The sequence below is a fragment of the Rattus rattus genome, chromosome 15 (genome assembly GCF_011064425.1).
Source record: "Rattus rattus isolate New Zealand chromosome 15, Rrattus_CSIRO_v1, whole genome shotgun sequence".
Taxonomy (NCBI): domain Eukaryota; kingdom Metazoa; phylum Chordata; class Mammalia; order Rodentia; family Muridae; genus Rattus; species Rattus rattus.
In genome coordinates, this window is record NC_046168.1 from 79096908 (window position 1) to 79110679 (window position 13772).

General features: G+C 42.7%; 2 protein-coding genes across 3 annotated transcripts in view; both read right to left on the reverse strand.

Moving 5' to 3' along the window:
* LOC116884627 (zinc finger protein 474) overlaps positions 1-10662 on the reverse strand; it is a 33930-nt gene extending 23268 nt beyond the window's left edge. Inside the window, exon 1 of one of the 2 annotated variants that reach the window (XM_032885768.1) lies at positions 3556-3891. Coding sequence is in view for 1 of the 2 variants with exons in the window: in XM_032885766.1 (XP_032741657.1) it covers positions 10620-10643 (24 nt within the window). In the remaining variant the exon portion in view is untranslated. Of the gene's footprint in view, positions 1-3555; positions 3892-10619 lie in introns of those variants that run through there. The other variant, XM_032885766.1, reaches the window with a different exon arrangement.
* LOC116884626 (zinc finger protein 474-like) overlaps positions 9513-13772 on the reverse strand; it is a 30731-nt gene continuing 26471 nt past the window's right edge. Inside the window, exon 4 of the mRNA XM_032885765.1 lies at positions 9513-11838. Coding sequence (XP_032741656.1) covers positions 10602-11645 — 1044 coding nt within the window. The 5' untranslated portion in view covers positions 11646-11838 and the 3' untranslated portion in view covers positions 9513-10601. The remainder of the gene's footprint in view (positions 11839-13772) is intronic.

The following is a 13772-nucleotide window of genomic DNA, read 5'->3' on the forward strand; positions in this document are numbered from 1 at the left end:
TCTTGGGAAATATTCTTTAACTCTATGAGTGAATATCAGGCAGATGGATCCCCATTTGCCTATGCATAGCTCATAACACATGAAATGGCTGAAGTAACAGAGGAAGGGAAGATAAGAAGGCTTCTGGTGAGCAGAGACTTCTATGCCCATTGATGTGTTTGAATTGGGCCGATGATTTTGAGAACTGGTTTCCAGGCAAGAAACGATGTTAGATGGCTGAACTTTTGTGACCCTTTAAGCTTCATAAGAGAGTTGGTGTTTGGCCTGTAAAAACAGCCTCCTGATCTAGAACAGTGAGTGGTTCTTAGTAACTCCCAACCATTAATTTGTTTTCGTTGCTACTTCATAACTGTAATTTTGCTCCTGAATCGGAGTGTCTTAGTTCCTAAGGCTTCAGAAATATGTTCTTTCCAATGATCATGACCCACAGGCTGAGAATCACTGATTTAGAAACTTTTATAGTTCATCCAAATGGTGCCTGAAAGAAGAATGAGTGACAAAATATGCAAGAGATTCCAGTGACATTAAAGGCACCTTTGCTCAAATGTTCTTTAGTAGGACTGGGAGGCATGAAGAGAGAAACAATGTAAGTGAATGGTATTTTATCCTTTGGGGAATAAAACACGATAAAATAATGTATCTTCACTGTGCATGGTCACATGAATCCCTTGGACATGCCCATTTAGTCTACCAGGTTCCAGACTGTCCTCTTTACAGGGACTCCAGAGACAGGCCTCCGTCAGTATCCTTTAGATCTCAGATTGCAAGTAGATGGACCATAGTCCTTTCAGCTAGTAGCATGCTCTAGTCCAGCAGTTCTCAATATGGGGATCAAATGACCCTTTCACAGGAGCATAAGACCATCAGAAAACAAGGATATTTATATATGATTCATAGCTAGCAAAATTACAGTTATGAAGTAGCAACAAAAATAATTTTGTAGTTGGAGGTTACCACAGCATGGGAAACTATATTAAAGGACCACAGCATTAGGAAGGTTGAGAATCAGTGCTTTAGTTTGAAGCTCAGTGAAGTTTGAAGCTATCCTCAGGAACAAGAAGCTACTACACTAAGGGGTGAATTCGGTAAGAAAAACCATGACTTTGTTGTGTATCTGGGATCCTAAACCAAATCCTCTGTCTGTAGTCAATGGAGTACTATGTTCTGCCTCTAAGACAGGCATTGGCTTTGAGAGAAACCAGCAGAGCTCCCTCCCATTTATGCTTCTGTTCTTTTGTCACAACTACCTTGAAAAGTGCTTATACTACTCTCAAGTTCCTGTCCTCTTGGAACTCTCTCTCTCTCTCTCTCTCTCTCTCTCTCTCTCTCTCTCTCTCTCTCTCTCTCTTTCTCTCTCTCTCTCTCTCTGTGTGTGTGTGTGTGTGTGTGTGTGTGTGTCTCCCAGGGAAGCACTTTCCTAGGCAATTGCTTTGTGAGGAACAGAGAATGTCTTGACCTTCGACTTTTCTTTTACATGAATTCGCTTCTTTACAAAATGCAGCCTTGTCTGAGGCATGAAGTTTCTCCCTCAAGATATTTTCTTCCTTCTCAGGAAATCTTGCTCCCTGATTACTGTTAGCTGGCAGGCCAATGACTGTCGGGGATTCACTTGTTCGAATCTCCCCTACATTGGGATTATAAATCTTCCCTACCACATATGGTGGGGTTTTTTAAAACTGCATTTTGGAGATTGAATTAGAGCCTCATATTTATAAGGCAAGAGCTGTGCCAGCCCCATGAGCCATCTCCCAGCCAAGGGACAGAGTCTTACTTAAACATTTTTTTTCATTTTACCTTATTTGAGACTAAAAATAAAACTGCCCTTACTATTGATACCTTAGAGGATGTCGATTTTTCTGGACAAATTCTTGCCCTAAAAATGATTTTCTTAGAATAATACTGATACAAGATGTCTTGGTGTTTTGTTTCTGAGCTCATCAGTTGGGTGACAGGCCTAACTCATGGTTAGGTGGCTTCTAGGTGACGGAGGAGGAAGCACAGAGGAGAACCCACAGGCAAGATGGCAGCTAACCTATCCAGTGACCATAGAGGATGAGGAAGAAGGGATAGATAGTCCACCTGGACTTAGGTCAGAAAGTTGGTTTCCATGACTGATTTTTTTTATGGTTTAGATGCACAAGTCCCCAGCTCAGGGAATGTACTTAGAAGTAAACACAACAAACAAGCAAAGCCTACTATGTCAGATAGGCCAGAAATAATTCTAAGTTTAAGAGGCAAGCTTCTTTTAAAATTTTCCCATCATGGTGGTGATTTGCCCTTGCTCCCCAAAGTGCCCCTATTTTCCTTAATCTTGAAGTTGGGAGCAACACCTTTACGCTTTGGCATTCTCTAATTAAAGCCAGCCTGATATGTGTATGTTCCTCAGAGACTTAAAGATGGGATCACGGTATTGGAAGCAGGTAACTGGACAAAAATGAGAAACTTATTTAAATCCTGTACTGGGCATTTGTTGAGTTATGTTTTATATATAAGACAACACAATTCTGAGAAAGGCCATAGAAAGATGCAATGACCAAGGAGGAGAAGTGCTATATAGATTAATGGCAATCGAGAGAAGAGAGCTCAAGTAAGGCTCTTTCCAGGCTCTCTGTCCAATCATACAGCAGAATTAGTGCCTTATGTTGATCAGTGACGTGCCTGCTCATCAAGGACCCTGCCAGCATATACTCAGCGACATTTGACGTCGTTCCAAAACTCATGGAGAAGAACTTAGCGCTGATGCTGGGATTTGGATCGGTCGTAATCATGTTCCAAACCACAGTCATTAGTGCACATTACTCAGAAATACAGATGCATGCATTTGAGGCTGGAAACAAGGAAATGGAGTAATGAAGAGTCAGGCTTATGGAGACATGGAAGATAGGTTAACATTTTATCATATTTTATTTATTGGGTGTGCATGCATGGACCAACTTGCAGGAGTTGGTTCTCTCTTTGTACCATGTGGGTCTCAGAGATAGAACTTGGCAGCAAGCAACTTTACCCACTGAGCCATTTCACCAGCCCAGGATAGAGAAACTTTTAAATAATGTAGCCATAGTATTGTCTTATTGAGTTTATGACTAAACAATATTCGGTGTGTGAGCATGTGATCCTATCCTCTCACAGGAGTAACACATAATTGACATGTACCCTTCTAAAGAAGCAGCAAGCAAAATACAGGTATCCTGGTGCAAATCCTAGAAGGAGTATCCATCAGAGTCTTGCTAACTTCTGGCACAGTCTAAGGCAGATCTCTTATGTTTTAAGTTATTATGTTATTACCATTTGTGTAGGTGTTATCCTTTAAATTTTTTATGAGTAACATATATAGTACATTTTCTGTTAAAAATTTAAAGCTCTTCCCAGTACACACACTTCACACATTTCACATCTGTCCACAGGTTCACCTGGCTTGGCTTTCAGAGCCAAGAGTGGAGAGAGACAGAGAGACAGAGAGACAGAGAGAGACAGAGAGAGAGAGAGAGAGAGAGAGAGAGAGAGAGAGAGAGAGAGAGAGAGAGAGAGAAGAAAAGGAGCCAGCAGGACCATTACCTTATTGTTGCTCTTTGAACATCTGAGAGCCACGGGATCCTAGAATGCTGCCCTGATATGCGGGCATGGTTGGCCCCAAGGAAAGATGATCAAGCGCCATGTGGAGTTGGCCATTAAGTAGCCCAGCTGGCAGCAGCATCAAAAGGCACTTTATGAGGTAAGGCTGGCTTTCATGACATCAGCCCTGCTGAGCAGGTGGGCTGTGGCCACTGGAGATGACCAAGTGTGAGAACCATAGGCCACTTAATGTGTTATCTGCCATTTCCAAAAAGAGTCCCATGTCACTCTTGGATTTAGGGATAATAGAGGCAAAAAGTTCTAAGAGCCTTGGTCTTGACTTCAGGGACTCAGTTTAACAGAGGACACAAAGGGGACAAGCACTAAGGATACCCTCAGAGTTAGCCTCAATATTGAATTTAGAAAACATGAACAGATTTCAGCCCCTCCATCTTCCCACTGCTGGTGGATGCACTTGTTTTGTTTTTGTCTTTATTGTTTTCTGCATTCAACATCCTACCGGAATAAAGAAGTACCCATCCTATAAAAGAACTCTTTCCATGCACTGGCAATCCTAGGTCCTGGTGTCTACTTCTCTTGAGGGGTCTTACCTTTTCTGGTCACCTCAATTCACTTCTCCTCTCCACTGAATTGTTATTTTGGTCATTCATTGTAGTCTCAATGCTTCTACGGTTTAATAAACCCCTACTTCTAAGTTATCCATTGATTTTTCTCTTAGGCTAGAGAGCTTAATTTCTCAAAACATACCCACATGCTACAGCTCCAACATAATGAATGTGTCCCTTCCAATGTTCATAGGTAAATCTATATGGCCAGATGAACAGTTACTTTCAGTTCTGGTTCTACTTCCTCTCTGGGCATGCCTTCTGTTGTTCGTCCTCCACTGACAGTTCCACAGTTCGAAGCTACCACCTTCCAGAGCAGTCTCTCTCCAGGCCTTTCTAGTCGGTCATCTTTTTGGATATTCATTCTCCAACTCCTTCAGGAGTCAGCTTCAATCCTTCTTCCTTTATCATTTTAAAAATCTATTTGTTTTCATTTTATTTGCATTGATGTTTTGCTTACATATATGTCTATGTATACTTGGTGCCCCAGAGGTCAACAGAGGCATCAGATCCCCTGGAATTGGAATTAGAGATGGTTGTAAACTACCATGTGAATCTTCAACTCTCAACTGTGTTCCCTGTCAAGAACAGTAAGTCCTCTTAACTGCTGAGCCAGTCCAGTCCCTCAGTTGGTTTTCTAATCCTACACTCACTCAGATTTCTGTAATTACTAATGACCAACACGTGACATTCCAGCCATGCCCTCTCTTCTTAGTCCCAAACTCATTCATCTCAGCTCAGATTACTTAAATACCCCAGTACATTTTAATTTATTTCTAGAATGAAATCACTCCCCATGGCCTACCTTCTTAAAAAGTGGCACAATTAAGCCTGCTTGTTCCCACTAAAATACTGGAGTCCTTCTTGGTCTCCTTCCTCACCCTTCCATATTTCAACTCTTACAAAGAATGCCCACCATACTTCATCTGCCACCAATCACTGGAATCATGATACAGCTAAACAATGTGTGGTGTTCTGTGAAGGGCAGCGTGAGGGATCACCACTGCCCTGATGCCACCCACCCCTATGCTTTTTCTTGTGCAACATCATCCCCCATTAGGTGCCAGCCACTTGTAGGCTCTTTAGTTCCACTGTAAGGTCAGATCGGTCTCCCCCTTCAGCCACACCCTCACAACAACCCCCACACCCTCACAACAACCCGCTGGGTTAATGCTGTCACTGGTCATGGGTTTCAGATGAAGAATCTCCCTTGAGGTTTTCTCTAGCCAAGTTTCTGAATGTTGCAACCTCTCATCATAACACACTGGGCTATCAAAATTTCATACTATCTGGGGTTTTTTTTTGTTTGTTTGTTTGTATTTTTACTTTTCATATTTCCTTATCATTTTCTTCTAAGACTAAGAGCTGGGTCTATTATTTTTATGAATGTATACTAGTGTTTAGGCCAACACCTAATGATGAATACTCCTAAGTTAGCTAACTTGTTTCTTCTTCGTATTGCCTCATGCTTACGCTTCCCAGGGTAACAATGGTCCCACCTAACCATGCTGGGAATTGGAACCACAGGTACACGACCACTGAGTTCTACCACTGAGTTCTACATTGCCTTGTACCCTTGATGAGTACCATTTAGATTTAGAACTGGCCCTAGCATAGCACTTACTTTAGAACCTGCTACCTAACTTTAAGCAACTCTTAACTTCATACTTCCCACCAGAAAATTAGAGAAAATTTAGAACAGATTATGTGTACAAACAAAGTGCTAATCAGGAAAAGCCATACTGAGTCATGGTGCTCCTTCTAAAGCCACGCTGAACCGTAATCCTCAGTGGAATAGTGATTCTCAGGATGTAGGCAATGACCGAGTCACAGAGGCCTCCACCTTTGTGAATAAAATTAACACCTTCTTCAAAGGGTTCAAGTTTGAAGCTAATGCTTCCCCTGTTGTGAAGACAAGTGTTACCCCAGAATAGCACACAGCCCCGTCTTGGACACAGAGCATCCCTCCAAGACAGCAGTGCTTGCTGGTACTTTGATTTGTACGGCCTTGTCTCCAGAATGTGAGAATCAAATCTCTACTCTCCATAAATTACTCTGTCTCAGGCATTTTTGATAGTACAATGGATGAATATATAAAGATACTCAGTAAAAATAGTTCATATTTTCCTTCTTGTCACTATACTTTATGTTCTATTTAGCAGAAATCGATGCACAAATATGAAAATGGGTCATATCTGCTCTACCGTTCTTGTTGTGACAGTCCCATTAGCTATTCTGCCTTTAAGGTATGAGATTCTCCCTCAGAAGCAGCACCTCTAAGTTCAAATCTAATATGACCATAGTTACAAATAACTGAAGTTCATGGTTGTATTATAAAGGAACCTTTTTAGATTTTGGAAGCAAAGGGGAGGGGCTGGAGGAGTTGGAGAGATGGTTCAGTGGTTAAGAGCATTTGTTGTTCTTACAGAGGACTGAGGTTTGATTCCCAGTATCTGCATGATGGTCCACGACCATCCATAACTCCAGCTCCAAGGAATTTGATAATTTCTTTGACCTCTGAGGACACCAGGCACGCACACACGTGCACACACACATACACGCACAGAGAGAGAGAGAGGAGAGAGAGGGAGGGAGAGAGGGGGAGGAGGAGGGAGGGAGGGGGAGAGGAGAGGGAGGGAGAGAGAGAGAGAGGAGAGAGAGAGAGGGGAGAGGAGAGAAAGGAGGGAGGAGGGAGAGAGAGAGAGAGAGAGAGAGAGGGAGAGAGAGAAAAACATTCACACAGATAAAAATAAAAATGAGTAGGGTCTGCATAAGTCGCTCAGCAGTTAACAGCATTCAAGCACTCAAGTTCACTTCCCTAGACCCACATCAGATAGCTTTCAACCATCTGTAATTCAGCTGTAGGAGGTTTGAACACCTTTGGTCTTCTAGGGTACCTTCAATCAGGTACAAATACCTACACATAAACACATATCCACATAATTAAAAAGAATAAGAATACATCTTTTTTTTCCTAAGGAGAAAGGCAGTCATATAATTTGACAATGTAGAAGGCATTAAAATGAGACAGCAGATGGCAGCACCAGATGCTAGTGATGTGTTCAGCTGCAACTCGAGTCCTGGGGATGCCAAAAGCACTGATTCAGTTCAGAGACACAGTCTTCTGTAGAAAAGATAGTGTCACTGAATAAAAATAATTTCTGCTTTGCAATGTAAGGGCAGGATTCTTAGGAACACTTCATGTGTTACCAACAAAATCCTAAGACAATAAATCCCCAGCCTTACTTAGAGAGGGTCAGAGGGTCATTGGGCAAAGACAGAATTCAGGTTTATAACTATGTGTTTAACTGTCATCCTGGGCTTCAAGTAACTGGAAGAGGTCTCTAGCTAAAGACTGTAACAATCAGCTTCCAAAAAAGAGCCAACTTGTCAACATTTCCTCCTTTTGTTTTAAAATAAGAAATAACAATGGCCCCTATCACATTCTTCAGCAGATATCATGGAAAAATACTTACAAAATGAATGTTTGATTATGCAAACACAATAATAAAAAATCAAAACAATAATCTGTATTTTTCCACATTGAGCATCGAAACTTCATATGAAGTTTTTAACTAGGTGAAGCTCACCCAAGCTTTTCTTCTTTCAGGGGAAGGAAGTGTCACAATGGTGGTCATTAGGGCCAGAGTGATGGCCTCAGGACAATCAACTTTTACATAATCTTCACAACTTTTCTATGAGATCACAAAGAATAGATTTGGCTCTGTATTTCAGATTATACATAGCAGGAGAGTTTGAGTTCGTGTAAGGATAAAGAGAGGGTCCACTTAGATCTCACAGGCGAGCTTGCCTCATAGGCATTTTTTTTCCTTTGATGGACTGCATCACAAGAGAACTTTCAACAGACAGCCTTAGCAGCACTGTAGTTGGCCATCAAACATCACTGTCACCCAGTGAGAGCAAATTGTTTCCCCAATACCATGGCTGTTAATGTGAACATATATATATTTTCCCTCTCTGGAATTCAGATTGAGTCTCTTGAGAATATCAGGCAAGATTGCTGACACTAATCCAAGACCAGATCCAGAATTCCAAAGTAAAACCGCTCTAATTGACAAGAGAACGAGATGAAGCAGGCGTCCAAATTGTAAAAGGCAATGCACTTCAGTCAGCCAAAAGTTAGCTGTCACAGGCAGATCCGACTCCAGAACCTAATGATGTATAGGTCAGAGCTCTTTACGAAAACAAATGACTCATTATAAGAAGTGGAAAGTGTGTGAGGAAACTAAAATTTCAGCAGATGGGATCCAGAAAGCAAAGTAAACTGGTCAGAAAAGACCCTCTTCTGAATGCACCTGTCTGAGGTGCAATGAGAAGCAATGTCTGAGGGAATAGATGATGCCTGTCACTTCCAAAATATCTCATGATTTAGGGAAGTCTAAACTTGATCCACTTTAATTGACCCAAGCTTGATTTAAATGTGGCCCCTATGACCTTTTGCTTAGATGACCTGTCAATGTTTTCACCGGGACCTGTAGGGTTCCCAAATCTGTCAGGACACAGGTAACAATGGTGGGTGGCACTTTCCCATTGTCGCATGGCAGGCAATGCCTTTGAGGGTCTGGGTACACACTGGCAACATCTAGTCTTCTTGGGGCCTGCCTGGACTCTCAAATACATGCAGGCATCATGGAGAAACCACCACTGCTGACATTTTTCTCCTCTAGACAGCTGGGTGGGGGAGGGAGGGAGGTGGCTTTTTATGACAACACAGGCCCAGTCAGTTGGTCTCTTTTGGCAGTTGTGACTGAGGAACCTGCTGTGCTTAGCCGGTTGGCTCTAGTCTTGGAGCAGAAAGTATGTGTAACAACAGGAAGCGCAAGAATCCTGGCCATACTCCTCCCTAGCTCTAGACCTGTGACGAGAATGTTTAACGTGCAACAAGAAACAGGGCTGAGAGTTAGGATGCTGGGATGGTTGCTGATTGGTGACCCTAAGACACTGATCTTTAACTCTGTTTCCAGACCCCACACATCTTGGAAGGAAAGCAACAGGCAGAGGATAGGAAAACCAGATCAGGTTTATGAGACCAGCTCAGAGCCCACGCCATACTTAAGCATTTGGATTTCCACAAGGCAAAGAGTTTAGCCATTTTGAATTTTTTTGTCTTCAATATTTTCTGAAAAAAAATGTTCTGCATGTTGTTCTGACTTCTTTGCTCTAGGATGACTGTCATGGGATCTTCGAAACTAGTGAGTCCATAATTTTTAGTCATGGAAATTAGGAACAAGGACTAGACAGTTCTCAGAGTAATAAAAAGCAAAGGCAAGAGAAATTAGATCATAACAAAAGATGTGTCCTTATCATTCTAGTTTAATAATGGTTTGAATTATCTTTGTTTCCTTAAATTACTCAATTTATAAACATTATCTGGCTAAAGATAGTTGTCAGGAGGCCACGATTAGGAGTTATGAGCATGCTTGGAATTCAAACAGCCAGGAGGAAAGGCCACCTCTTTCTTACAATTGACATATAAGATGTGACAGGGCAGTGCCCTGATTTTATAGCAGGACGTGTACAGGTCCTGCTGTTCAGCTGCCCACCTTCATAAACATCCCCACCCAATCCTGACAATGGTGAGACCCCAAGTCAAGGCTAATAACTTTAACTTTATAGGCTGACAATACTTCGGTTCACTGCTTAGAATGAGGTTGGGGGACACCATCCTGTGAACAATCTCCACAATGGGTACAGAACACAGGACTGAGAACATCCCAGAACCATGCATACATATCTAGTTACTTCGGCATCCCTGAAAGGGTTAACCCTACCCACCCCCACACACATTTAAGAATCATATATGCCTTCAACAGAATCACCCTGCGTCTGCAGAGCACGTAGACTTAGCAAGTGTTCCAGTGTTTAATTATTGCTAAAGTCATTTGGGGTTTTTGACACAGATTCTATTTTAGTAAGATAAACTCAGCATAACCCAACATTGCCAGAACTGAATTCCTAAGGTAGATGACTAAAATAAACCAGCAGTAAACATTGGCCGTTGGAATAGGAACCATATCTCTGTAATGTAGACACGGCATTAATGACTCATTTTAAGTAACAGTCTCTCCCAGGGATGACTGGGATGAGGGATCAGAGAAAAAAAAGTCCATCTCTTTTAGGATGTAGGACTGAAGAGGATTATGAACCAACCAGACAAGGATTCTGTTAGGTCTACTTTGCAAAACAGACACACACACACACACACACACACACACACACACACACACACACACACACACACACAGCCCCTGGAGTCCAAAAGAAGATCCACTTGGACAGGCTGCTTTGAGACCCAAGTAAGGCTTTGGGAGAAACCATCGTTGGGGCTGAGGTGGCTGGCTCTGGGAATAGTTCTCTTATCCTTTTGAAGATGGAGTATGTCCCCAGTCCACCTACTTCATCTTATATGACACCAGTTACCTTGTCCCCATTGGGCGCTTTCATTTTCCTCTGATGCTTGGAATTAATGGATCCATTTGGACCGCCTTTCCTTTCTAGGTTCAAATTTAGAAGTTTTAGTCCATTAGGTTGAGATCTACAACTTCTCTGGTGTACAGATAGGCGGTGTACAGCAAAGGTCCGGCCACAATTCGGGCAAGGCACAAGTGAGGCTTGACTCGCCCTCTTTTGGCTGGGCTGTCCAGTTGGAAGAGGTTGAGGCTTCTGGGGCAGTGACCGACGCTGCTCTTTAGGGAGACGGTCATTCTCAATTTTCCACTTTTCCAAGCATTTGGGCTCGTGGATAGGAAGGGACAGCGTGCCAAATTCCCTACCACAAATGTAACAGATGAGAGTCCTTGGTCGGACTGGGATACCGCTAGAAGTTTTCTTGAGGCCAGTAGGAACGTCAGGACTATTCGTGTTTGCTGTTCTAGGATTCTCACCCTTTGACTTGCAGCTTCTCTGGTGAACCAGGAGACGATCTGGCAAGAATGTGCGGCCGCAGTATTCACAGGGCAGCAACTGAGCCTGCGCACTCTGAAATGTCTCCTCTTTGACTGCCTGCAGGTTGTAGGAGTCACTGCCACCTATGGGCTGTGGTTTGGAGGGTTCTGGCCTCCTCAGGTGCTTGGGTAGTTTGCTGTTCTCAATGCGCCACTTTTCCAAACACTGAGGCTCATGAATGGCAAGTGATTGGGACCCAAATTCTCGGCCACAAATGTAGCATATCCGGAACCCTGGCCTGCGGGATGGAATCACAGGGGGTCTAGGTTGGCTTTCTGACATAATTCGACTTGAGTGTTTTGATAGAATCGCTGTTCCCGGTCTCCTTTTCTGATTGTTGACCTTTAGGTTTTTGGTTAGACCACCACTCTGCGTTTTCTGCACAAGGGCTGAACGGGAACCACTAGGCGGGACAGCATGCTGGATAAAGAAGGTGAGCTCTTTGGAGTGGTGGATACTTCCTCGTGGTTGGCTGGAAATCCTTTCATTTCCTCTTTCCATGAGCAGAGGAGTCTTTCTCTAAATGCTTGCCGGAGTTTCAGGCCACACTGGTTCTGGGCTGCTGCTTAGACTGAAGGCTAGTGACGCTGATCTGTCACGGGCTTCCACATGTTGCCAGTACTCAGAGCTTCGTTGGAGAGCAGCAGTCAGGAATGTGGAAAAGTCCCCATTAAGCCTTAGATGTCTCCAAGATCTGGAAGGAGCAGGAGACATAAATAAGAAGTTACTATACACAGGGACAGACAGACAGACACCTTAGATCTGATAAACTGATAAAAGACAGCATTTTTTTTTTAAATTGGCCATGTAGTCTATCTATTTGGCTAGCTTAGTACAATAGAAATAGTCAAGAAACATCCACACAAATGTGACTCGTTCATCTACACATGGCAGTGTGCTAAAATTAGCAGAGCAAAATTATTCACCAAGAAGGCTGAAGAGGACATCCCATAGACATAGATGACACAAACAGTCTGAGTCCAGGAGGAGGACTGTCCAAAGAAGAGAAAGATGGAGCTTCTTCTAGCCACAAAAGAGTAAACCAAAAACTACAAAAAATTAATGGGATCAACAGACCCGGTAGGAAACCTTCGTGATCCCTCAAACCCTTCTTCAGAGTCTTAACCCTTCAGCGACCAAGACTCCTTTGATAATTGTGAAAGCACCAGGCTTCTTGGGATGTTTATAAAACAAACAAACAAAAATTGTTTTTTTTAAACATTATTTAAAGGCGAAACAAATTTTGTTGAAATGAGTCAGGTAATTGAGGTGACTGTGTATTAGGAAATGTAGTGTTACAGTCTTCTTGAATATTCAGGACCCAGAAGAGAGATCTGAGAACTTCCTTGGGGCTGCTATGCTCAGGATGCTCTTCCATTGTGCATCATATTTATTTTGTTTTATACATGTATGTTTGCCAATCAGTTTTGGTAGAGAAAGAAAGAAAGGAAGAAAGAAAGAAAGAAAGAAAGAAAGAAAGAAAGAAAGGAACGAACAAACGAAGAAGAATATGCTTGCAGTTTTTTTTTTTTCAAACAAACTAGAAGAAGCTGATAGGATACTGAGATCTCATTATGGGCAGAAGCAAAAGATTTAACCTTGGGAGAAATCATGAATACATTTTATTGTGGGTAAACAACTTAAACCTATCAGAAACCTTGGATCCCTGTTCCTTTCCTGGGTCACCAGGTCAGGGTTGGAGCCTGAAAGCATCCATTTAGGTGGTAGGGACTGCACCAGATCTGAGGCTCAGCATATATCAGCAAACGAAGGAGCTGGTAATATGAAAACCCCAGGTAAAAGGTTTATAAGGGACAAAAAGAACTGTGAGATCTGAGCCCAGTTCCTGTATTTTTGGTGCCAAGAAAAGCCTGAACCTTTGTAGTTTAGAGATCAACTCAGGTCTGGCACAGAGAAGGAAGTGATTCTTCATCCTGACAGCTCCTCAGGCAGAGATGCTAACACGTGGCAACCAAAGAATGTGTTGGCTCAACCAGAGTGGCCTGCACAGAAAATGAAACTCAGAGAAATGGATCGCTTTCTCAGTACCATTCGAAAAGACAGTGGACTCGGGAACACACGGAGTACAGGCTAAGGGGTGAGGGAACACACATCTACCAGCACTGAGTAAGACACTCAGAGCCAGTCTATTCTGACCTAGTTATCCTCTTCCCCTGAAACCAGGAAGTTACAGATTCTGAAAGTAGTGAAGAGATTAGAAAACTCAATATAATAAAATAGACTCCCAGGCCTTAAACTGCTTCTCCATCTGTCTCTGTCTCTGTCTCTGTCTGTCTGTCCTTCTCCCTCCCTACACACACACACACACACACACACACACACACACACACACACAGCCGATTCTTGGTGTAATACTGAGAAAGCCCTGTGAATAAACAACTCCTTTACTCCCTTCTCCTGAGGGAAGAGACTAATATTTAGTGAATAGCAGCCGTGGGCCCAACAGTGCTCTAGTTTTCATGTATATAATTCAGTTAATTCTGGGACAGTGGTGAGGCAGATGTCATTATTCAATTTTATAAACAAACTGCCACTCAGAAAAGACAAGTTGCCCATGACAATTTCTAAACGACAGGGGTTCAATTCCAGTGCTCGCTGGCACCAGGG